General features: G+C 35.9%; 1 protein-coding gene across 1 annotated transcript; it reads left to right on the top strand.

Moving 5' to 3' along the window:
- The first annotated feature begins 1,947 nt into the window (after positions 1-1,947).
- LOC141542776 (olfactory receptor 6C2-like) lies at positions 1,948-2,886 on the top strand. The gene has a single exon (XM_074267362.1). The coding sequence runs from the start codon at positions 1,948-1,950 to the stop codon at positions 2,884-2,886; it is 939 nt and encodes a 312-aa protein (XP_074123463.1).
- The last annotated feature ends 24,455 nt before the right edge of the window (positions 2,887-27,341 follow it).

The raw sequence follows: 27,341 nt of genomic DNA, 5'->3' as shown, positions 1-27,341 counted from the left end.
TGAGAGTGGGAATGGACTATCAATCTGGTTCTGACAGGGTGGTAGGAGACATTCTGGTAAATTGGGATATAATGACAGGGTAGGGGATAGGACCATAAATTCTTGATAGCAAAAGGAGTTAGGAGCCAGGAAGTCTGAACTCCCACTTATCTTGAGTCTCACATTGACAATTTATAACCTTAGAGCAAATGGTTCTCAGCCTTAATGAACCAGAAGAGGGGTTTGCAACTAAAGGAATTCAGGCAGAACAGTTGAGGAAACTGAGTCAGGACAATAAAAGAGAACTGTGGCACAACAGGAAGAGTCTAAAGTTGGATTAAAACAACTATTTTGACTCCAGGTTAGGAAAGTCTTCTATCCATTGAATCACCAGCTGCCTCTAAGGTAAAAGAAAAGCATACAGAAAAGTCAGTTCACAGTCAAAATAATGTGGCAACAACAAATGAGGGTTTGCAGTTGTAGGTGGTGACAATCTCACAATTATCCAGGAGAGAGTGATTTTTTTCACTTCAAATACAGATTGTAATGAAAGTGGCGACTAAACCATCTGAGTAGTTGTGGAGAGCTTATGAATTGTGGAGCTATGCCTTCTGAGCAGAGGCTTACTTAGAATGAATGGGCTGTGGGCAATGGACTTCTTCCCTTGAATGTGCTAATCGAGGAGGATGTGAGTGGAACAGGTATGCTCTCTCTCTGGCTATAGATACCTTCTTTCTAGGACATTTTGCTTCTTCCCTATACAGTTACTGTTCCTACTCATTTTGTGCTTCTCCACCCATATATTACTCAATTGCTCCCCTCCTTCCTGAGTCCTATTAATATTTTCCTTCTCCTAAGATTTCTTCAATGCCAACCCCCCCAATCTAATTCCCAAAGCAATTGATGATCTAACCTTCAATACGAAGATTTCATCTTTCCTTTACATTAGCACTTGGAGTAAGACTCTCAAGCACTATCACCTTTTCCTATAAGAACTTTGCACACGATACCATATTAGGCCAACTTCCAATTATAGATCCAGAGGACTGATTTCCTCTGAGTGTACTTGTTAGTCTTGAATAATAAGGCAATGTGTTAGTGAAGTTTTTTTTTTTTTAAATAAAACATGATCAAAAAGAATGAAACAGAAATAGAAGATTATTGTTTCTTAGGTATGGAAGCAATGAGTATGGTAGCAAAATAATACATAATAGGCTCAGTCAGATGTTCTTCAGCTCCTGTGGCTACATGGAGCTAGAAAATACTGGGATGTGGAAAGAATGGTTCTTAGGGATAGTGGGCTCTAAGATTTTACACTCAAATTTCAATTTCAAATACTAATTATTTATAAAAAACAACCGTCTTTATTACTCCTTTTATTCCTCAAGCACAAAACACAATTAGTTTAAATTAAAATATTTAATAAGATAGCACAATAAATGCATTTAGCATGTATTATCATAGATGGTCACTTAATTGATCTTACTTCACCTTTTGTTTTCTAGGTCACAAAGATTCAATAAAAGAGGTGTATCTGGAAATGAATATGGTGAGAAAACAAAAGGAATCACAACCTTTTATATAACAAAAAGTTATATAGATTTGGGAAGAAATGGGGTGGAAGCAAGGAATTGTAGAGGAGGAAAAAGAAAGATTGTGTTCAAAAGTCTTTTTAAAAAATATTATGCTTGGCAGCTGATAGACTGCTTAAAGTCATTGAGGATAAAACAATGTTGGCATGATTTTTTTATTTAGCCAGTGAAAGAGAAAGAAGTGGCTTCTGAGCATTTCTATTCAAATGATATTGCTGAAATTTTATGATGACTGTTCCCTTCAATTTCTCTGCTTCCATCTTCCTCTGTCTCTGCCTCTCTCTTTGTCTCTGTCTCTCTGTCTCTTCATCTGTGACTCTGTCTCTATCTCTCTTGGCTACATGCATACAGATACATCAAAAGACAGAAGTCAGAAATGAGAAACCACACAGTGATAACATTATTCATTCTTCGAGGACTAACAGATGACCCACAGATGCAGATTCTACTTTTTATTTTTCTGCTTCTGACCTATATCCTGAGTGTAACTGGGAACTTGACCATCATCACCCTCACTCTGGTGGATCCCCACCTTAAAACTCCCATGTATTTTTTCCTTAGGAACTTTTCCTTCTTAGAACTATTATACACATCTGTGTGCATTCCCAGATACCTTTACAATTTATCAACTGGAGACTATACTGTGACTTATTATGGATGTTTCTCTCAATTATTTTTTGGTATCCTTCTTGGAGCCTCAGAATTTTTTCTCTTGGCAGCAATGTCTTATGACCGCTATGTAGCTATCTGCAAACCTCTGCACTATGCAACCATCATGAACAGCAGAATCTGTAACCAGCTTATCCTGGGTTGTTGGGTATTTGGGTTGCTGTTCATCATTCCAATACTTGGTGTAGGTCTTGAGCTAGACTTCTGTAACTCCAAAATTATTGACCATTTTCTTTGTGATGTATCACCACTGCTGGAGATCACATGCTCTGATACACAGTTGATGGAAAGAATGATTTTAACCTCAGCTTCACTGACCCTCATCATCACCTTAGTGTTAGTGATTCTATCTTATGTCTATATTGGCAGGACTATTCTGAGATTCCCCTCAGTTGAACAAAGGAAAAAAGCCTTTTTCACTTGTTCCTCTCACATTATTGTTGTCTCTATCGCTTATGGCAGCTGCATCTTCATCTATATCAAACCTTCTGCAAAAGAAGGAGTGGCTTTGAATAAGGTTGTGGCACTACTTATAACCTCAGTAGCACCAGTAATGAATCCCTTTATATACACCTTGAGGAATAAACAAGTGATACAAGCTTTTAGAGATACATTGAAAAGGATTGTATTGATGTCAAAAATATAAGAGGCAATGAATATTCAGCTGCAAAATTAGTAAAAGAAAATCTGAATAGTTTTGAACTCTGCTGTGGGTCCTATAACCCAATTTTATTCTATTACTAATGTCCCTCCATAGCCACAGACCCAAATTTAACAACTCATTTTCTCTCCTAACCAAGATGGATGATTGATTGATGCTTTTGCATCTATATTTCATCCCTTGTTCTAAGGATTGAACTTGCTTTCACCCTTTCCAATAATTCCCTAATTTCTATAAAATCCAATGAACATTTAATATATTTAGAACAAAACATATATAATGCATTATTTAAAAATTTTCCAAGCCCCCACTTAAACGTCAATATACATTTATTCTTTATTAAATGCCAGGCATTGTGCTAAGCATAAAAATATTGATATGAATAAAGGAAGCCAATCTCTGTTCCATAAAAACTTAAAATCTAATACACACAAAAGCTAAAAAGTGGGAGGAAGAGAAAAACTATTCTACATGAGAGTATGGCAGAGAAATAAGTCAGAAAAGCCCCAAAATAATGCAATCAGGTGAGAAATACGGGAATCCTTGAACTCAGATCTTTGCTAAGATTTGGAATTCTTGGCTCTGTCCTCTAATAAAAGGAAAAGAGTAGTAAAGAAGTAGGCTACCAAAGCTGATGAGATCCTATAGAATGATTGTCTTCCTAATAATGAGCTTGGTGCACAGTAGAGATATCAATCAGAGAAAATTCCAGATAGTGTAGACAAGTGAGAAATTAGTTTTGCCTGGTGATCTGTACTATAAATCATGAAAGACAAAATACTGAGATCTTTTATTTGAAAAGTGAAATTAGCTCTGTGTAAATTGTCATATGTAGCTTTAGGCTTAAAATCTTGGAAGGTAAGGTCAAAGCCTCAAAATAAAACATGTCTTGAAGACTATAAGTCTGAAGGGTGCCCTGAAATAAAAAATCAGATACTATAATTTTTCACTTTTTTTTGGTTTTTTTTTTTGTTGTTGTTGTTGTTTTTTTTTGTTTTCCCTCAGAGGCAACCTATGGATTTGTCTCCCTCCTTTAAAAATAGCTCTTTCTCCTTGCATTCTAAATCCATTCATTTCTAGCACCATATTTTACAATGAGACAAATTATTGTTTATATGCCTAAAAAGTAAAGTTATATAAATGCCATAATATTGTTAGTACCTATCCTCCAAAAAAGAGCCTCTGGTAGCACATCAATGCCTTTGATCCTATATATTGATCCTGTATATTAATTCTTGTAATCACCACATATTAACATGTTCAAGTCTATAAATATACCACCTCTTTTTTCTTTCCTTTAAGATAAATAGTTGAGGGGAAATTTAGCTAGATTCCAAGAATTATATATGTGTAACACTTACAGTGATTATACTAAGCTACAACCTGGGATACCTGGATTGGTTATCCTATTTAGAGGAGAGTAATATTTTATTTTTACACTTCTTTCTATCTCATTAAATGCCTTTGTTTTGAATTAACTATGTCATTTGTCTGACTAATAAAGGCAAACACAATGGTGGAGTTTCGTTAGCTATTATGAGCTATGCTTTTCAGTGAGATACACCCACTATGTAGCACTAGCAGGTACCCCTTAGTCACAAAATGGGTCCCAAGATCATGAGATTTGTGGTACTCTCTAGATTTGTATCCACTCAAAACCATAATTCCCTACCTTTTCCAATATATTTAATTTTATTCCTCAAATCAAAACACAATTAGTTCAAATTTAAAATATTTAATAAAATACCACAATAATCAAGGTAATAATGAAATATTCCTTACATAAACTTGAGGCATAAAAAGATACATTCATTATCCATGAGAAGTGTAGATATACACCCAAAGGAAAAAACAGGAAGGAAACAAGTATGGCCATTGAATATGCAGCTAGGGAGAGGGTGATTCATGCCTCTAAGGACTGCTCTCCTTATTTAATAATACTATTACTTAATGATATTATTACTATACTTTCACCACTACATTTATAGTGTTGAAGAACAGAGTACTCTACATTTTTCTGGCTTATCCAAAACATTGTTTTTCATTATTTACAATTAACATAGGAAGAATATTCAAACAAAATAACAGAGTGAATGTTGAATGAATGTTGAAAACTATCTTTGCATGAATTTTGAAAAATAAAAAGCTATTATTATAAAAATTAAAATCATTTGCCAGATGAGTATCATTATGGTATTTCCCCTCCCCCCCAGGTTAAGCAAAAGATCAGTTTTAATTATTCTGTTTAGGCAAAATTAAGTATCAATGGCACAGAGTAAAACTGAAGAGAGGTAAAAAGGGAGGAAATTTATGAGTAAATAATGATTAGAGTTAGTTATATTCAGTACCCAAATGGGACTTTTACAATATTCTTAGAAACATATAATATTAACACAATTTATTCGAATAGATCAAAAGGTGCTTTCCCATTATTCTGCCTAGAAGAAATAAGATTTTCCATGGAATGATGTTGCCTTTAACCATTGATGTTTATTTGAAGTGAGTAGAGCATGGGAGACACAATGTCAAGCTCTCTGGAAGCATAATTGGCAGTCCAGGTTAGAATCCTGATTGCCAGAATTTTTTTGTCAGAAACTAGAAAATGAACAGATACCCATCAGTTGGGGAATGGTTGAATAAGTCATGATATATGAATATAACAGAATATTATTTTTCTATAAGAGATGATAAGCATGCTGATTTCAGAAAAGCCTGAAGAAACTTCCATGAACTGATACTAAATGAAATGAGTAGAACCAAGACAACATTGAACACAGCAACAAGATTATGTGATGATAAACTGTGGAAGAATTGACTTTTTTCAACAATGAGGTTATTCAGACCAATTCCAAAAACTTGAGATGGAGAGAGCCATATGCATCCAAAGAAAGGGCCATGGGGACTGAATATGGATCACAACATAGTATTTTCACATTTTCTTGTTGTTTGCTTGCTTATTTTTTTCTTGTTTTTTCCCTTTTCATATTTTTGGGCAACATGATAAATGTGGAAATATGTTTAGAAGAATTGCACATGTTTAACTTATATTGGATTACTTGTCTAGGGGATAAAGGGAAAGAAGATAGGAGAGGCAGGGAGAGAGGGAAAGAGAAAAAAATTTGGAGCACAAAGTTTTTCAAGAATGAATGTTGAAAACTATCTTTGCATGAATTTTGAAAAATAAAAAGCTATTATTATAAAAATTAAAATAATTTGCCAGATGAGTCATTTCCATCATATTTTCTGCTAAATGAATGTATTGACTCAACTTTTTATTACAATCAAAAGCAATTCTGGATGATTCCCAATGGAATTTGTGATCACCATTGGTCAGTGCCCATATGATTACAGAGCTTCACACTGATTCCAATTTCATCTTATCTATTGTGTTAGCATATTTTTTATGGAAAAGTTGAGCTATGCCATATTTTTTTTAGTTCACAGATTGATCTGAACTCATGTTCTCTGGTTTTTCCTAGCTTTTGTATATATATTTTATTGTTATTCAGTCATTTTAATACTATCCAATTCTTATTGACCTCATTAAGGGTTTTTTGGGGAATGATACTAGAGTAGTTCTCCAGCTCATTTTACAAGTGAGAAAACTAAGACAAACAGGTTTGCCCAGGATCACATAATTAGCAAGTCTCTGAAGCTGAACTCACAAAGATAAGTCCTCCTGCAAGCCCTGCAATTTGCCGACTGCACTGACTAGCTACTCTCCTAGCAGTCTTTAATATTCTAAGGCATAGACCAAAAAAGGTCTTCCCTAAATGGGAGAGGAAAAAACATAGTCAACTTTCCATTTTGTCTTATTTCTACAAGGTCTGGTGTGATTCTGTGACTTTGCTATATTTGAATTATTTTATCAGATTTTTTTCTGTTGGTTTTTTTTATCAGTTCTCATAATATTTTCTTCTGGATATGGGGTTTTAAGGAATTGGTTATTATATTATTGTAGGTTTTTCTCATAGAATGATCTTTCATTACTTTATTTTTCAAAATGTTAAGATAATCTTAATTTCATTCCACAAAATATACAGAAGATGCAAAGGGATCAGAGGAGGCCACAAAATGATTCTGAAAGACACAAAAAGTTCACTAGCTCTTCTCAGAAGGGAACTTAAGTTGATATACTGGTGGATCCCCAGTGGATTCCTGTTAGGATTCTTACACGGTACTTATGTACTTAGTTCACACCTTTAAAGGAGTTCAAACCTTTAAAAGAATTTATACCTTTAAAAGAGTTCACTCATTAGTCCACACATTAGACTTCACACGTTTAGAAAACACATAAAAGCCCACTCTCTGGGAGGAGATTCAGAGTCAGGATTCAATGAAGGAGAGAACTTCAGGGACTTTGGGAGATTCACAACTAGGGGGGGCAGCTAGGTGGCGCAGTGGATAAAGCACCAGCCTTGAATTCAGGAGGACCCGAGTTCAAATCTGGTCTCAGACACTTAACACTTCCTAGCTGTGTGACCCTGGGCAAGTCACTTAACCCCAGCCTCAAAAAGAAAAAAAAAAAGAAAAAAAAAGAAAAAGAGATTCACAACTAGGATTGACTTCCAGGAAACCCACAATCCCACTCTTGGAGGAGGAGTCTGATTCATTCCTATGTCTATCTTCCTGCTGACTGGAGACATTGAGAGGATGAGAGGCTGAAGCTGGCTAGAGACATTCTGACAAGAGCTCTTGTGGAACCAAGGAGAAAGGAAGGCCTCCAGAAAACTAGCCTAGCCCCAAGTGAAAGAGATAAGATTTGGAAAGAGACAGTAAAGGACTTTAACTCCTGGCTGGATTTAGGATTATTGAACTGAACTGAAACTAAGGCTGCCTCCAAAAGAAATCTGCTTAAGAGAACGATTGCATTTTAGAGAAACAGAACATAGCAGGTCCCCTTATACAATTCCACCCAAACTTATCCTGTAACGCCGTAATTCTAGATCCTTCCCAAAATTCAAATACACTCTCAGGTAGCTGTACAAGCATTCTATTTCATAGCTGATCTGTTTTGTCTGCATAACTTACTAACTTTGCTTTTCAAATAAGACATTTCTCAGAAACTGAGTGAGTCATCCTCTTTCTCCAAAGAACCAGTATGCTTCAGAAAATTCCCTTCTCTCTAGCCATGATTTACCCTTTTGGACAAAGGAAATGATGTTAGTCTGTCTCTTCCATATCCTTATACAAGACATTTTTAGTGCCTTGATTGTTGCCATCTCTTGGTTTGGACTCATTTACTCTCAGGCTGGCTACAAACAAAGTGTAGTACTTACATGCCTCTGCCTCAAGGGAGTATTTTCCAGTTTGCATATATGCTTCCCCTTTAAAATAGAGATTCATTATACTGCACATTGGCCTGACTTCTGAATAGGATATGGATAAGAAGAATTATCAAAGTAAAAATTATTCTCCCTCTCCAGTGGGAGAATGAAGAGTGGGAAACACATCCTATTCTTCACTAAGGATCTATTCTCAGTTCTAGACTCAGAGATATATGGCCAATTTCAGATTTTGGGCAGCCTGAGTACAAAAACTGGAGTCAGATTCTCTGACTTTATTTATTTATTTAAAACATAAATATGAAATAGGAGAAACAAAAACAAAAATAAAACATTCCCATGTGTAAAGCAGAACTTGAGAGGATTTAAAATATAAATCAGGGGGCAGAGAAGATACACAAGAACTTCTAAGTTCTCTATTACCCTCAACACCAACTATTTAACTCAGTCTCAAAAATAACGCTGGACTGGTAAAAATCACAAAGATTAGAAGCACAACTTATGAGCCAAAGAGAATCTGGAATTTCATCAGAAAAGGTTGGTCCTGAGGGGAGGAAAAAAAGACCAGCAGCAGACAGGGTTAGACTAAAGGCTAGCAAATTGTGCCAAATGGGCTGGGGAGGCCTCTGGGGTTAGAAAAGCCACTGAGACAGAGGACTCTGGCATAGACTGATAGCTCTACTCTGCTTGCAAAGGAGCAGATTAGCAGAGAAATCAAAGCCACTTAAAAAAAAAAAGCCAGAACCTATAACTACCCCAAACTGGAAGTGACCCAATACCAATTGCAGCATGGCTGTGCAGCTGCCTTCTGCTGTCCAGGGTTTTTCCTTGGGGCAGTTAAGAACCTGCACAGTGGGGGGACACAGCCTGGGGCAGCCTCTAATCTCACAAGGGGGCTCGGCCTGAGGCAGTGGAACTTCCACAGCAGCAAAACTCCTGAAGCATCAACTTTGTTTCCCTGGGCAGAGACACTTCCTGGTCTGAGCTCCGGGGCTATTTGCCAGTCAGCTGCTAATATCCACGGCCCCATGGGGGCTTTGGCCTGGGGTTGTGACACTTTCACTGTTCAGGCTCTAGCCTCAGGGCAGTAGCTAGGCCACACAGCAGGGATTCTTCACTGGGCACTCCTTGAGGTGCAGCCATGCTAATCACCTCTGAGGCATTTCTGGGGTAGGGGGGAGAGAGAAACCCTCTCCCAGAGCACACTCTTGGCCCATTCACAAGATTGCTGCAATCCATCCTATCCCTATTAGGTGAAGAAGCTGGTAAATTTCCTACCCTAAGTGCAGACCCCATAGGTTTTTTTTTTTATTATATATATATATATATTTTATAATATTATCCCTTGTATTCATTTTTCCAAATTACCCCCCCTCCCTCTATTCCCTCCCCCCGACGACAGGCAATACCATACATTTTACATGTGTTACAATATAGTCTAGGTACAATACATGTGTGTGAATATCATTTTCTTGTTGCACAATAAACATTAGAATCCGAAGGTACATGCAACCTGGGCAGACAGATATTAGTGCTAACAATTTACATTCCCCTCCCAGTGTTTCTTCTCTGGGTGTAGCTACCTCTGTCCATCATTGATCAACTGGAAGTGAGTTGGATCTTCTTTATGTTGAAGATTTCCACTTCCATCAGAATACATCCTCATACAGTATTGTTGTTGAAGTGTACAGTGATCTTCTGGTTCTGCTCATTTCACTCAGCATCAGTTGATTTAAGTCTCTCCAGGCCTCTCTATATTCCTCCTGCTGGTCATTTCTTACCGAGCAATAATATTCCATAACCTTCATATACCACAATTTACCCAACCATTCTCCAACTGATGGACATCCATTCATCTTCCAGTTTCTAGCTACAACAAATAGAGCTGCCACAAACATTTTGGCACATATATGTTTCTTTCCGCTCTTTAGTATTTCTTTGGGATATAATCCCAGTAGTAGCGCTGCTGGGTCAAAGGGTATGCACAGTTTGATAACTTTTTGGGCATAATTCCAGATTGCTCTCCAGAATGGCTGGATTCTTTCACAACTCCACCAGCAATGTATTAGTGTCCCAATTTCCCCACATCCCCTCCAACATTTGTCATTATTTGTTCCTGTCATCTTAGCCAATCTGACAGGTGTGTAGTGGTATCTCAGAGTGGTCTTAATTTGCATTTCTCTAATCAGTAGTGATTTGGAACACTCTTTCATGTGAGTGGATATAGTTTCAATTTCTTCCTCTGAGAATTGTCTGTTCATATCCTTTGACCATTTATCAATTGGAGAATGGTTCGGTTTCTTATAAATTATGGTCAGTTCTCTATATATTTTGGAAATGAGACCTTTGTCAGAACCTTTGTTTTTAAAAATATTTTCCCAATTTGTTACTTCCCTTCTAATCTTGTTTGCATTAGTATTATTTGTACAGAAACTTTTTAGTTTGATGTAATCAAAATCTTCTATTTTGTGATCAATAATGATCTCTAGCTCTCCTCTGGTCATAAATTCCTTCCTCCTCCACAAGTCTGAGAGGTAGATTATCCTCTGTTCCTCTAATCTATTTATTATCTCCCTCTTTATGCCTAAATCATGGACCCATTTTGATCTTATCTTGGTATATGGTGTTAAGTGTGGATCCATATCTAATTTCTGCCATACTAATTTCCAGTTTTCCCAACAGTTTTTTCCGAATAATGAATTTTTATTCCTAATGTTGGAATCTTTGGGTTTGTCAAAGATTAGATTGCTATAGATGTACCCTTTTTTGTCCTTTGTATCTAATCTGTTCCACTGATCTACCGGTCTATTTCTTAGCCAATACCAAATGGTTTTGGTGACTGCTGCTATATAATATAGCTTTAGATCAGGTACACTTAGACCACCTTCCTCTGAGTTTTTTTTCATTAGTTCCCTTGCAATTCTTGACCTTTTATTCTTCCATATGAATTTTGTTGTTATTTTTTCTAGGTCATTAAAATAGTTTCTTGGGAGTCTGATTGGTATAGCGCTAAATAAATAGATTAGTTTGGGGAGTATTGTCATCTTTATTATATTCGCTCGGCCTATCCAAGAGCACTGAATGTCTTTCCAATTATTTAAATCTGATTTTATTTTTGTGGCAAGTGTTTTGTAATTTTTCTCATATAATTCCTGACTTTTCTTTGGTAGATGGATTCCCAATTATTTTATACTCTCAACATTTGTTTGGAATGGAATTTCTCTTTGTATCTCTTGCGGTTGCATTTTGTTAGTGATATATAAAAATGCCGAGGATTTATGTGGATTTATTTTGTATCCTGCCACTTTGATGAAATTTTGAATTTTTTCTAGTAGCTTTTTAGCAGAGTCTTTGGGGTTCTCTAAGTATACCATCGTGTCATCTGCAAAAAGTGATAGTTTAATTTCCTCATTTCCTACTCTAATTCCTTGAATCTCTTTCTCGGCTCTTATTGCCGAGGCTAGCGTTTCTAGTACTATATTGAATAGTAATGGTGATAGTGGGCAACCTTGTTTCACTCCTGATCTTACTGGGAAAGGTTGCAGTTTATTTCTATTGCATATTATGCTTACTGACGGTCTTAAATATATACTCCTGATTATTCTAAGGAATAATCCATTTATTCCTATACTCTCAAGAGTTTTTAGTAGGAATGGATGTTGGATTTTGTCAAATGCTTTTTCTGCATCTATTGAGATGATCATATGGTTCTTATTAATTTGATTATTAATATGGTCAATTATATTAATAGTTTTCCTAATATTAAACCAGCCCTGCATTCCTGGAATAAATCCTACTTGATCATAGTGTATTATCTTGGAGATGATTTTCTGAAGTCTTTTTGCTAATATCTTATTTAAGATTTTAGCATCAATATTCATTAAGGAGATTGGTCTATAATTTTCTTTCTCAGTTTTCGATCTGCCAGGTTTAGGTATCAGTACCATGTCTGAGTCATAAAAGGAATTTGGTAGGACTCCTTCATCCCCTATTTTTTCAAATAATTTATATAACATTGGGGCTAATTGTTCTTTAAATGTTTGGTAGAATTCACATGTGAATCCATCTGGCCCTGGGGATTTTTTCCTGGGGAGTTGATTAATAGCTTGTTCTATTTCTTTTTCTGAAATGGGACTATTTAAGCAATTTATCTCCTCCTCTGTTAATCTAGGGAGCCTATATTTTTGGAGGAAGTCATCCATTTCACTTAAGTTATCAAATTTATTGGCATAGAGTTGGGCAAAGTAACTCCTTATTATTTCTCTAATTTCCTCTTCATTGGTGGAAAGATCCCCCTTTTCATTTGTAAGACTATCAATTTGATTTTCCTCTTTCTTTTTTTTGATCAAATTTACCAAAGGTTTATCTATTTTATTGGCTTTTTCACAAAACCAACTCTTGGTTTTATTTATTAATTCAATAGTTTTTTTACTTTCAATTTTATTGATTTCTCCTTTTAATTTTTGTATTTCGAGTTTAATTTTTGGTTGGGGGTTTATAATTTGGTCTTTTTCTAGCCTTTTAAGTTGTAAGCTCAATTCGTTAATCTTCTCTTTCTCAATTTTCTTCAAATAAGCCTCTAAAGATATAAAATTTCCCCTTATTACTGCTTTAGCTGCATCCCAAAGATTTTGATATGATGTCTCATCATTATCATTATCTTGGGTGAAATTGTTAATTGTTTCTATAATTTGCTCTTTCACCCAGTCATTCTTTAAGATGAGATTATTCAGTTTCCAATTACTTTTTGGTCTATTTACCCCTAACTTTTTACTGAATGTAGCTTTTATTGCATTGTGATCTGAGAAGAAGGCATTTATTATTTCTGCCTTCCTACATTTAATTTTGAGATCTTTATGTCCTAATATATGGTCAATTTTTGTATAGGATCCATGAACTGCTGAGAAGAAAGTGTATTCCTTCCTATTGCCATTCAGTTTTCTCCAAAGGTCTATCATACCTAGTTTTTCTAATGTTCTATTTACTTTTTTAATTTCTTTCTTGTTTGTTTTGTGGTTTGATTTGTCTAAATCTGAGAGTGCAAGGTTGAGATCTCCCACTATTATAGTTTTACTGTCTATTTCTTCTTGCAGTTCTCTTAACTTTTCCTTTAGAAAGTTAGATGCTATACCACTTGGTGCATATATGTTTAGTATTGATATGGCTTCATTATTTATGCTACCTTTCAGCAGGATATAGTTTCCTTCCTTATCTTTTTTAACAAGATCTACTTCTGCTTTTGCTTGATCTGAGATAAGGATAGCTACCCCTGCTTTTTTGGCTTTACCTGAAGCATAATAGGCTCTGTTCCAACCTTTTACCTTTACTCTGTATGTATCTCCCTGCTTTAAGTGTGTTTCCTGTAGGCAACATATTGTAGGGTTCTGCTTTTTGATCCAATCTGCTATCCGTCTCCGTTTGATGGGATCGTTCATCCCATTTACATTTACAGTTAAAATTACTAATTCTGTATTTCCTGCCATCGTATTATCCCCAGATTATGCTTTTTTCCCTTGACCCCCCTGATCCCCCTCCCCGATATTTAATTTACAGACCCCCCCTTGTGATGCGCAACCCTCCCTCTTTTTTTTTTTTTTTTTAGGATCCCTCCCCCCTCCCTCCAAGTCCCTTCACTTATTCTCCTTTTCCTTTTCCCTTTTCCTCTCCCCCCTTTTAATGAGGTGAGAGAAAATTCTCTGAATAACAAATATGTTAATTATTTTCTCTTTGAGCCTCTCCTGATGAGAGCAAGATTCACACAATGATTCTCCCCCTCACTAAGTTCCCTCAGATATGGTGTATTTTCTATGTCTCTTCCTGGGATGTAGTTTCCCTCTTTTTATCACTCCTTCCCCTTTTTCTGAACCGACCTCCTTTCCTTTACTACACCCCCCTTTTTTTCTTTTATATCAGTAAAATCAAATTATCCTTGAGTATTTTTTATATACCCACAACAGAGTTACAGTTCTCAAGGGTTCTGTATACCTTTTTCTGTTTCTCTTCAGTCTTGTGGATGTAGATCAAATTTTTTGTTTAAGTCTGGTTTTTTTCTTAGAAACATATAGAATTCCTCTGTTTCATTGAATGACCATCTTCTTCCATGGAAAAAGATGCTAAACTTAGCTGGGTAGTTCATTCTTGGTTGCAGTCCTTGATCTTTTGCCTTACGGAATATCAGGTTCCAGGCCCTTCTATCTTTTAATGTGGAGGCAGCCAGATCTTGGGTGACCCTTATTGTGGCACCTTGGTATTTAAATTGTTTTTTTCTAGCTGCTTGCAGGATTTTCTCCTTTGTGTGGTAATTCTGCAGCTTAGCCACAATATTCCGTGGTGTTCTTTTTTTAGGGTCTATTTCAGAAGGAGTTCGATGAATTCTTTCCACATCTACTTTCCCTTCTGTTTCTATTATCTCTGGACAGTTCTCTTTGATAATTTCCTGTAAAATAGAATCTAGGCTCTTTTTTTGGTCATAGTTTTCTGGAAGTCCAATAATCCGCAGATTATCTCTCCTAGATCTATTTTCCAGGTCTATAGATTTTCCCAGTAAGTATTTGACGTTGTTCTCCAGCTTCTCATTTTTTTTGTTTTGTTTGACTGATTCTTGGGTTCTCTGTGAATCATTCATTTCTATTTGTTCCATCCTGACTTTTAAGGAGTTATTTTCTTCTTTCACAGTTTTTAGTTCTTTTTGTAAATGCCCAATTTCGTTTTTAAATGAATTATTTTGCTCTATTGAATTTTTTTCCATTTCCCTAATTTTTTTTTTGAGAATTATTTTCTTTTTCTAATTCAGAAATTCTATTTTCTTGAGACTTTTTTATCTTTTCCAATTCAGAAATCCTACTTTCCTGTGTTTTTTTAACCTTTTCTAATTCACTAATTTTGTTTCCCTGCATCTCCTGTGAATTCTTTATTTTTTCCAACTCCAATTTCAGGACGTTGTTGTTCTCTATCATAGCTTCCCTTTCCTTTCCCCATTTTTCTTCGATCTCCCTCAATTTTTTAAGAGCTTCTTCTAGGAGAGAGTTATGTGATGGGGGGCAGGAATCATTCCCCTTTAGGTTGTTATCTGATTCTCTGCTGTCAACTTCCTCAGGGTTGGATACCCGCTCTTTCTCTGTATAGAAGGAATCTATAGTTTTCCTAGCTTTTTTGCTCATATTTAAAAAAATGTTTTGGGGTCTGTCCCTGGGGTAGGAAATTATTTACTTCTTTACCAGCTTCCTCCCAGACTGGATGGATGCAGCGGCCCCTGCGCCTGAGCTAAGAGAGAGCTCTGGGAGAGAGTTCCCCACCCCCTCCCTGGAAGTGCCTCAGAGGTGATTAGCACTACTGTGCTTCGAGGGCGTAGAATAGTGAAGACAGCACGAAGCCCAGCCTATGTGTCCGGGTGGGGAGTGGATGTCTGCAGCAGGTGACGTGAGAAGCCCCTGTGCTCAAACTGGAAGTGTCTGCCAGAAACCGCGGTCCCTAGTTCAAAGGTTCTGCTTCTCTGGGACTTCCTGGAGCTGAGTTCCACTCCCTCCAGCTAAGCTAGGCAGTGTGTGTTGCCTTGGGCCGTATCCACCCACTTGTCAGTCTCTTAACTATTCTCAGGTGGTAGCTGAGGCCACACCCCCTGGTGCCGAGTCAGCTGAGTCACCCCCAGGATCGGGGAAAATCTAATTTGAGTTTTAAAATATTTTGGCTTTCTCTTCTGAACTGCTAAATAATTAGCAGAGAAGAGCTAACAGCCTGTGCCAGATTCCTTTACCTCAGTGGCTTCTCTGATCCCAGAGCCCTTCCCAGCGCAATGGGCGCAGTGTGCCCCTACCCCACCATCTGTGCTGGTCTTTCTTATTCCTCCCCTGAGAACTGACCTTTCCTGTTGAAACTCCAGATTCTCTTCAGCTGGTAAGTCGTGCTTCCAGTCCTTGTGGTATCTATCAGTCCTGAGCTAATTCTGAGACTTAATTTATCTAATTGGTTGTGAGGGAGTGAGGACGTTCACTGAGTCGTGTGTTTCTTCTCCGCCATCTTGGCTCCGCCCCCCCCATAGGTTTTTTTTTTTTTTTTTTTTTTTTTTTTTTTTTAAATTTTTTTATTTTATTTTATAATTATAACATTTTTTGACAGTACATATGCATGGGTAATTTTTTACAACATTATCCCTTGCACTTACTTCTATTCAGATTTTTTCCCTTCCTCCCCCAACCCCCTCCCCCAGATGGCAAGCAGTCTTATATATGTTAAATATATTACAGTATAATTTAGATACAATATATGTGTGTAGAACCGAATTTTTTGTTGCACAGGAAGAATTGGATTCAGAAGGTAAAAATAACAGTTTACATTCATTTCCCAGTGTTCCTTTTCTGGATGTAGCTGGTTCTGTCCATCATTAATCAATTGGAATTGGATTAGTTCTTCTCTATGTTGAAGAAATCCACTTCCATCAGCATACATCCTCATACAGTATCATTGTTGAAGTGTATAATGATCTTCTGGTTCTGCTCGTTTCACTCAGCATCAGTTGATGTAAGTCTCTCCAAGCCTCTCTGTATTTCTCCTGTTGGTCATTTCTTATAGAACAATAATATTCCATAACATTCATATACCATAGTTTACCCAACCATTCTCCAATTGATGGACATCCATTCATCTTCCAGCTTCTAGCCACTATGAAAAGGGCTGCCACAAACATTTTGGCACATACAGGACCCTTTCCCTTCTCTAGTAGTTCCTTGGGGTATAAGCCCAGTAGTAGTATGGCTGGGTCAAAGGGTATGCACATTTTGATAACTTTTTGGGCATAATTCCAGATTGCTCTCCAGAATGGTTGGATTCTTTCACAACTCCACCAACAATGCATCAGTGTCCCAGTTTTCCCACAGCCCCTCCAACATTCATCGTTATTTGTTCCTGTCATTTTAGCCAATCTGACAGGTGTGTAATGATACCTCAGAGTTGTCTTAATTTGCATTTCTCTGATCAATAGTGATTTGGAACACTCTTTCATATGAGTGGAAATAGTTTTAATTTCATCATCTGAAAATTGTCTGTTCATATCCTTTGACCATTTATCAATTGGAGAATGGCTTGATTTCTTATAAATTAAAGTCAATTCTCTGTATATTTTGGAGATGAGGCCTTTATCAGAACCTTTAACTGTAAAATTTTTTTCCCAATTTGTTACTTCCCTTCTAATCTTGTTTGCATTAGTTTTGTTTGTGCAGAAACTTTTTAATTTGGTGTAATCAAAATGTTCTATTTTGTGATCAATAATGGTCTCTAGTTCTCCCTTGGACACAAACTCCTTCCTCCTCCACAAGTCTGAGAGGTAAACCATCCCATGTTCCTCCAATTTATTTATGATTTCGTTCTTTATGCCTAAATCTTGGACCCATTTTGATCTAATCTTAGTATGTGGTGTTAAATGTGGGTCCATGCCTAGTTTCTGCCATACTAATTTCCAGTTTTCCCAGCAGTTTTTGTCAAATAATGAATTCTTATCCCAAAATTGGGGATCTTTGGGTTTGTCAAAGATTAGATTGCTATTTTTATTCACTATCTTGTCCTGTGAACCTAACCTATGCCACTGATCAACTAGTCTATTTCTTAGCCAATACCAAATGGTTTTGGTGACTGTTGCTTTATAATATAGCTTTAAATCAGGTACACTTAGACCACCTTCCTCTGACTTTTTTTTCATTAGTTCCCTTGCAATTCTCGACCTTTTATTCTTCCATATGAATTTTGTTGTTATTTTTTCTAGGTCATTAAAATAGTTTCTTGGGAGTCTGATTGGTATAGCACTAAATAAATAGATTAGTTTGGGGAGTATTGTCATCTTTATTATATTCGCTCGGCCTATCCAAGAACATTGAATGTCTTTCCAATTATTTAAATCTGACTTTATTTTTGTGGCAAGTGTTTTGTAATTTTGCTCATATAATTCCTGACTCTCCTTTGGTAGATATATTCCCAAATATTTGATACTATCGACTGTTATTTTGAATGGAATTTCTCTTTGTATCTCTTGCTGTTGGATTGTGTTGGTAATGTATAAAAATGCTGAGGATTTATGTGGATTTATTTTGTATCCTGCGACTTTGCTAAAATTCTGAATTATTTCTAATAGCTTTTTAGCAGAGTCTTTGGGGTTCTCTAAGTATACCATCATGTCATCTGCGAAAAGTGACAATTTGATTTCTTCATTTCCTACTCTAATTCCTTGGATCTCTTTCTCGGCTCTTATTGCCAAGGCTAGAGTTTCTAGTACTATATTGAATAGTAATGGTGATAGTGGGCAACCTTGTTTCACTCCTGATCTTACAGGGAAAGGTTCCAGTTTATCACCATTACATATGATGTTTACTGAAGGTTTTAAATATATGCTCCTTATTATTTTAAGGAATAGTCCATTTATTCCTATACTCTCAAGCGTTTTTAGTAGGAATGGATGTTGGATTTTATCAAATGCCTTTTCTGCATCTATTGAGATGATCATATGGTTTTTATTAATTTGATTATTAATATGGTCAATTATACTAATAGTTTTCCTAATATTAAACCAGCCCTGCATTCCTGGTATAAATCCCACTTGGTCATAGTGTATTATCCTGGGGATGATTTTCTGAAGTCTATTTGCTAATATCTTATTTAAGATTTTAGCATCAATATTCATTAAGGAAATTGGTCTATAGTTTTCTTTCTCAGTTTTCGATCTACCTGGTTTAGGTATCAGTACCATGTCTGTGTCATAGAAGGAATTTGGTAGGACTCCTTCAATCCCTATTTTTTCAAATAGTTTACATAGCATTGGAGTTAGTTGTTCTTTAAATGTTTGGTAGAATTCACCTGTAAATCCATCTGGTCCTGGGGACTTTTTCTTAGGAAGTTGGTTAATAGCTTGGTCTATTTCTTTTTCTGAGATGGGACTATTTAGACTAGTTACTTCTTCTTCTGTTAATCTGGGCAAGCTGTATTTTTGAAGGTATTCTTCCATTTCATTTAAGTTATCGAATTTATCGGCATAAAGTTGAGCAAAGTAGCTCCTAAGTATTGTTCTAATTTCCTCTTCATTAGTGGTGAGTTCACCCTTTTCATTTTCAAGACTATCAATTTGCTTTTTCTCTTTTCTTTTTTTAATCAGGTTTACTAAGGGTTTGTCTATTTTGTTGGTTTTTTCATAAAACCAACTCTTAGTTTTATTAATTAATTCAATAGTTTTTTTACTTTCAATTTTATTAATCTCACCTTTTATTTTTTGAATTTCAAGTTTTGTGTTTGTCTGGGGGTTTTTAATTTGTTCCTTTTCTAGCAATTTTAGTTGTAAACCCAATTCGTTGGCCCTCTCTTTCTCTATTTTATGCAAGTAGGCCTGTAGAGATATAAAACTTCCCCTAATTACTGCTTTGGCTGTATCCCACACATTTTGGTATGATGTCTCATTATTGTCATTTTCTTGGGTGAAGTTATTAATTATGTCTATGATTTGCTGTTTTACCCAATCATTCTTTAGTATAAGATTATTTAGTTTCCAATTATTTTTTGGTCTATTTTCCCCTGGCTTTTTATTAAATGTTATTTTGATTGCATTATGGTCTGAAAAGGATGCATTTACTATTTCTGCCTTACTGCATTTGATTTTGAGGTTTTTATGCCCTAGTATATGATCAATTTTTGTATAGGTTCCATGAACTGCTGAGAAGAAAGTATATTCCTTTCTGTCTCCATTTAGCTTTCGCCAAAGATCTATCATATCAAACTTTTCTAGTATTCTATTTACCTCTTTGACTTCTTTCTTATTTATTTTGTGGTTTGATTTATCTAATTCTGAGAGTGCAAGGTTGAGATCTCCCGCTATTATAGTTTTGCTATCTATTTCCTCTTGCAGCTCTCTTAATTTCTCTTTTAAGAATTTAGATGCTGCACCACTTGGTGCATACATGTTTAATATTGATACTGCTTCACTATTGATGCTTCCCTTTAGCAGGATATAATGCCCTTCCTTATCTCTTTTAATTAGATCAATTTTTGTTTTTGCTTGATCTGAGATGAGGATGGCTACTCCTGCTTTTTTGGTTTTGCCTGAAGCATAATAGATTCTGCTCCACCCTTTTACTTTTAGTTTGAATGTCTCATCCTGTTTCAGGTGTGTTTCCTGTAAACAACATATAGTAGGATTCTGACTTTTAATCCAGTCTGCTAACTGCTTCCTCTTTATGAGGCAGTTTGCCCCATTCACATTTATGGTTAGAAGGACTAATTCTATATTGCTTGCCATCCTATTAACCCCTGCTTATGCTTTTCCCCTTTCCTTCCCTTTTACCCTCCTATCCAGTATTCAACTGGTAAACACCACTTGCTTTTCACAGCCCTCCCTTTTTACGATCCCTCCCCCACCTTAAAGATCCTCCCCTTATTTTACCCCTTTTCCTCGAAATTACTGTATTCCCTTCCCCTTAGCTTACTCCTTCCCTTTCACTTTTCAATGAAGTGGAAGAAGTTTCACCATAAATCGAATATGTCTATTGATACATGCTATGTTCATCTCCCTCCTTTCTTTCTCTCAGATATAATAGGTTACCTTTGCCTCTTCATGAGATGTAGTACCACCACTTTATACTTTTTTATGATATAATCTCCTTTCCACCTCTAGTTTCTAAGACAAATTGTACATATGTTCTTTACATATTTTTTGGACAGAAGTATAGTTCTCAAGATTTCTTTTTACCTTTTTTAGAAGTCTCTTGAGTTCTGTATTTGAAGATCAAACCTTTTATGTAGGTCTGGTTTTTTCATCAAAAATAGATGGAATTCATTTATTTCGTTAAATGTCCATCTTCTTCCCTGGAAAACGATGCTCATTCTTGCTGGGTAAGTTATTCTTGGCTGCATACCAAGTTCCTTAGCCTTTCGGAATATCATGTTCCAGGCCCTGCGTTCTTTTAATGTGGACGCTGCTAGATCCTGTGTTATCCTTATTGTGGATCCTCTATATCTGAATTGTTTTTTTCTAGCAGCTTCCAATATCTTTTCCTTTGTCTGATGGTTCTTGAACTTGGCCACTATATTTCTTGGTGTTTTGATTTTAGGGTCCCTTTCAGTAGGTGATCGATGAATTTTTTCAATGTCTATTTTACCCTCTGTTTCCAAAACGTCTGGGCAGTTCTCTTTGATAATTTCCTCGAAAATGGTGTCCAAGCTCTTTTTTTCCTCCCATTTTTCAGGGAGTCCGATTATTCTCAAATTGTCTCTCCTGGATCTGTTTTCCAGGTCTGTTGTCTTTCTGGTAAGGTACTTGACAGTCTTTTCAATTGTTTCATTTCTCTGGTTTTGCTTGACTCCCTCTTGGTTTCTCCTTGAGTCATTCATTTCTACTTGTTCCAGTCTAATTTTCAATGATGTATTTTCTTCACTCACTTTTTTTATATCTCTTTGTAATTGTCCAATTGAGTTTTTATCTTCTATGGAATTTTTTTCCATTTTATCCAATTTATTTTTTAGAGAGCTGATTTCTTTTTCCAGCTCTCTAATCCTGTTTTCCTTGGAGTTGTTTACCTTTTCCAGCTCACTAATCCTGTTTTCCTTGGAGTTGTTTACCTTTTCCAGCTCACTAATCTTGTTTCTCAATGATTTGATTTCTTTATCCACTCTGTCTTTGAATGCATGGGATGACTTCTCCAGGCTCTCTTGCCAAGCTTCCCTTTCCTTTTCCCATTTCTCTTCCAGCTCTCTTGTGAGAGCCTTTTTGATTTCCTCTATGAGGTTCTTTTGTATTGAGGAGCAGCTTATATCCCTCCCAGGGGATACATCTGGGGACAGTCTGTTCCTAGTCTCCTCAGCATTTGAAGTCTGCTCCCTCTCCACACAGAAGCTGTCAATGGTTAGAGCCCTTTTGAATTTTTTGTTCATTTTGTCAGAGTAGGAATCAAAGAAAACAAACTGACAAGAGAAACAATTGGTCTGTTTTGCGGGGGATAGGGCTGGATGGTATTAATGGGCTTCCTCTACAGACTGGGGGTAGGGCAGCAGAGAGCCACTAACAGAACAGCAATGACTGTACTGAGTCTGCGCTCTGAGGCTCTGAGAACGCACCTAGTCAGTCCAGGTGGGGGTTGGGGGTGGCCGGGCTCTGAGAGACGCTGGCTTTCTGGGGTTTTAATCTTCACCTCCGGTGTTTACACCCTCTCCACCGCTCCTGGCTTGCTGCCAAGACGGAGCATCCACACTGGGGCAAAAGCCTTTTCACAGAAACGGCAGAGATCACACCCCTCCCCCTCTGGTCTGAGCTGTTTGAGCTGCCTGTCTTGCTCTGGCTGTCTGCCCTCAGTCTGCGCCCAGTCTGATTGACCCTCCCCCGAACAAACACAGACCTTTTCTGGCGACTTTCAAGGATGTCTTCTCTTGGTGATAATTTGTGGATTTCTTTCTGGGTCAAGCATTAAGTCAGAGGCTTGTCATGAAGTAAGTTCTGAGAGAAAACGAGGAGCTCAAGCAGCTGTCTGCCTCCACGCCGCCATCTTCCCCCCCATAGGTTTTTAATAATGAGTAAGAAATTGAAGAGAATGATTGACACCTTCTATGCAGAGAAAGAGAGAATATCCAACCCTGAGGAGGCTAACAGCAGATAATCTCCAGATAAAAACCTAAATTGGAATGATACCTGCCCCCCATCACATAACTCTCTCCTAGAAGAGACTATTTTTTTAGATTTATTTTTTTATTAATTTTATAATTATAACATTTTTGACAGTACATATGCATAGGTAATTTTTTTAAAACATTATCCCTTGTACTCCCTTCTGTTCCGATTTTTTCCCCTCCTTCCCTCACCCCCTCCCCTACATGGCAGGCATTCCCATACATATTAAATATCTTATACTATATGCTTGGTACAATATATATGTGCAGAACCGAATTTTGTTATTGTTATTGTTGCAAAGGAAGAATTGTATTCAGAAGGTAAAAATAATCTGGGAAGAAAAAAAATGAAAAAACATTTCCAAGTGTTCCTTTTCTGGGTATAGCTGATTCTGTCCATCATTGGTCAATTGGAATTGGATTAGCTCTTCTCTATGTTGAAGATATCCACTTCCATCAGAATACATCCTCATACAGTATCATTATTGAAGTGTATAATGATCCCCTAGTTCTACTCGTTTCACTCAGCATCAGTTGATATAAGTCTCTTCAAGCATCTCTGTATTCCTCCAGTTGGTCATTTCTTACTGAACAATAATATTCCATAACATTCATATACCATAATTTACCCAATCATTCTCCAATTGATGGGCATCCATTCATTTTCCATTTTCTAGCCACTACAAAAAGGGCTGCCACAAACATTTTGGCACATACAGGCCCCTTTCCCTGCTTTAGTATTTCCTTGGGATATAAGCCCAGTAGTAGCACTGCTGGATCAAAGGGCATGCACATTTTGATAACTTTTTGGGCATAATTCCAGATTGCTCTCCAGAATGGTTGGATTCTTTCACAACTCCACCAACAATGCATCAGTGTCTCAGTTTTCCCACATCCCATCCAACATTCATCATTATTTGTTCCTGGCATCTTAGCCAATCTGACAGGTGTGTAGTGGTATCTCAGAGTTGTCTTAATTTGCAATTCTCTGATCAATAGTGATTTGGAACACTCTTTCATATGAGTGGAAATAGTTTTAATTTCATCATCTTAAAATTGTTTGTTCATATCCTTTGACCATTTTTCAATTGAAGAATGGCTTGGTTTCTTATAAATTAAAGTCAATATATATTATTAATAAATAATATAGTATAGTATATAATATATAATATGTAATTAAATTCAAACATATATACACCAAGTGGTATAGCATCTAACTTTCTAAAGGAAAAGTTAAGAGAATTGCAATTAGAAATAGACAGTAAAACTATGATAGTGGGAGATTTCAACCTTAAACTCTCAGATTTAGACAAATCAAACCACAAAACAAATAAGAAATGAATTAAAAAGATAAATAGAACATTAGAAAAACTAGGTATGATAGAGTTTTGGAGAAAACTGAATGGTGATAGAAAGGAATATACTTTCTTCTCAGCAATTCATGGAACCTATACAAAAATTGACCATATATTAGGACATAAAGATCTCAAAATTAAATGCAGGAAGGCAGAAATAGTAAATGCTTTCTTCTCAGATCACAATGCAATAAAAACTATATTCAACAAGAAGTTAGAGGTAAATAGACCAAAAAGTAATTGGAAACTAAATAATCTCATCTTAAAGAATGATTGGATGAAACAGCAAATTATAGAAACAATTAATAATTTCACCCAAGATAATGACAACAATAAGACATCATAATAAAATTTGTGGGATGCAGATAAAGAGGTAATAAGGGGAAATTTTATATCTTTAGAAGCTTACTTGAATAAAATAGAGAAAGAGAAGATCAATGAATTGGGCCTGCAACTTAAAAAGCTAAAAAAAGACCAAATAAAAAACCTCCAACCAAAAACTAAACTTGAAATTCTAAAATTAAAAGGAGAAATCAATAATATTTAAAGTAAAAAAAATTATTGAATTAATAAATAAAACTAAGAGTTGGTTTTATGAAAAAGTCAATAAAATAGATAAACCTTTGGTAAATCTGATCAGAAAAAGGAAAGAGGAAAATCAAATTGTTAGTCTTAAAAACGAAAAGGGGGATCTTTTCAGCAATGAAGAGGAAATTAGAGTAATAATAAGGAGTTACTTTTCCCAACTTTATGCCAATATATTTGATAACTTAAGTTAAATGGATGACTTCCTCCAAAAATATAGGCTCCCTAGATTAACAGAGGAGGAGATAAATTGCTTAAATAGACCCATTTCAGAAAAAGGAATAGAACAGCTATTAATCCACTCCCCAAGAAAAAAAACCCCAGGACCAGTTGGATTTACATGTGAATTCTACCAAACATTTAAAGAACAATTAGCCCCAATGTTATATAAACTATTTGAAAAATAAGGGATGAAGGAGTCCTACCAAACTCCTTTTATGACACAGACATGGTACTAATACCTAAACCAGGTAGGTTGAAAACTGAGAAAGAAAACTATAGACCAATCTGCTTAATGAATATTGATGCTAAAATCTTAAATTAGATATTAGCAAAAAGACTTCAGAAAATCATCCCCAGGATAATACATTATGATCAAGTAGGATTTATATCAGGAATGCAGGGCTGGTTTAATATTATGAAAACTATTAGTATAATTGACCATATTAATAATCAAATTTAAAAAAAATGATCATCTCAATAGATGCAGAAAAAGCATTTCATAAAATATAGCATTCATTCCTACTAAAAACACTTGAGAGTATAGGAATAAATGGACTATTCCTTCAAATAGTCAGGAGTATATATTTAAAACCGTCAGTAAGCATCATGAGTAATGGGAATAAACTGGAACCTTTCCCAGTAAGATCAGGAGTGAAATAAGGTTGCCCACTATCACTATTTCTGTTCAATATTGTATTAGAAATGGCAATAAGAGTCAAGAAAGAGATTAAAGGAATAACAGTAGGTAATGAGGAAATCAAATTATTACTTTTTTTGCAGATCATATGATGGTATACTTAAAGAACCCCAGAGATTCTAATAAAAAGTTTTTAGAAATAATTCACAACTTTAGCCAAGTTGCTGGATACAAAATAAATCCACATAAATCCTCAGCATTTTTATACATCAACAAAATGCAACTGCAAGAGATACAAAGAGAAATTCCATTCAAAACAAATGTCGATAAAATAGTTGAGAATCCATCTACCAAAGAAAAGTCAGGAATTATATGAGCAAAATTACAAAATACTTGCAACAAAAATAAAAGTCAGATTTAAATAATTGTAAAGACATTAAATGCTCTTAAATAGGCGGAGGGAATATAATAAAGGTGACAATACTCCCCAAACTAATCTATTTATTTAGTGCTATACCAATCAGACTCCCAATAAACTATTTTAATGACCTAGAAAAAATAACAACAAAATTCATATGGAAGAACAAAAGGTGGAGAATTTCAAGGGAATTAATGAAAAAAATGTCAGATGAAGGTGGCCTAGCTGTACCTGATCTAAAGCTATATTACAAAGCAGCAGTCATCAAAACCATTTGGTATTGGCTAAGAAATAGACTAGTTGATCAGTGGAACAGGTTAGGTACACAGGAAAAAATAGGGTACAACTATAGCAATCTAGTGGTTGACAAACCCAAAGATACCAACTTTTGGGATAAGAATTCATTATTTGAAAAAAACTGTTGGGAAAACTGGAAATTAGTATGGCAGAAATTAGATATGGACCCATACTTAACACCATATAGCACGATAAGATCAAGATGGGTCCATGATTTAGGCATAAAGAATGAGATCATAAATAGATTAGAGGAAAATAGCATAGTTTACCTCTAAGACTTGTGAAGGAGGAAGGAATTTATGACCAGAGGAGAGCTAGAGATCATTATTGATCACAAAATAGAAGATTTTGATTACATCAAATTAAAAAGCTTTTGTACAAACAACTCTAAGGCAAACAAAATTAGAAGGGAAGTAACAAATTGGGAAAATATTTTTACAGTCAAAGGTTCTGATAAAGGCCTCATTTCCAAAATATATAGAGAACTGACTCTGATTTATAAGAAATCAAACCATTCTCCAATTGATAAATGGTTAAAGGATATGAACAAACAATTTTAAGATGATGAAATTGAAACTATATCTACTCATATGAAAGAGTGTTCCAAATCACTACTGATCAGAGAAATGGAAATTAAGACAATTCTGAGGTACCACTACACACCTATCAGATTGGCTAAGATGATAGGAATAAATAATGATGAATGTTGGATGGGATGTGGGAAAACTGAGACACTGATTCACTGTTGGTGGAGTTGTGAAAGAATCCAACCATTCTGGAGAGCAATTTGGAACTATGCCTAAAAAGTTATCAAACTGTGCATACCCTTTGATCCAGCAGTGCTACTACTGGGCTTATATCCCAAAGAAATACTAAAGAAGGCAAAGGGACCTGTATGTTCCAAAATGTTTGTGGCAGCTCTTTTTGTAGTGGCTAGAAACTGGAAAATGAATGGATGCCCATCAATTGGAGAATGGTTGGATAAATTATGGTATATGAATGTTATGGAATAT

The sequence above is a fragment of the Sminthopsis crassicaudata genome, chromosome 5 (genome assembly GCF_048593235.1).
Source record: "Sminthopsis crassicaudata isolate SCR6 chromosome 5, ASM4859323v1, whole genome shotgun sequence".
In the NCBI taxonomy this organism is placed as follows: Eukaryota; Metazoa; Chordata; class Mammalia; order Dasyuromorphia; family Dasyuridae; genus Sminthopsis; species Sminthopsis crassicaudata.
This window is presented reverse-complemented; position numbering and strand designations above follow the sequence as displayed.

Excerpts from the sequence above, each read along its gene's own strand:
- LOC141542776 (XM_074267362.1), top strand. The coding sequence starts at position 1,948 with ATGAGAAACCACACAGTGATAACATTATTCATTCTTCGAGGACTAACA.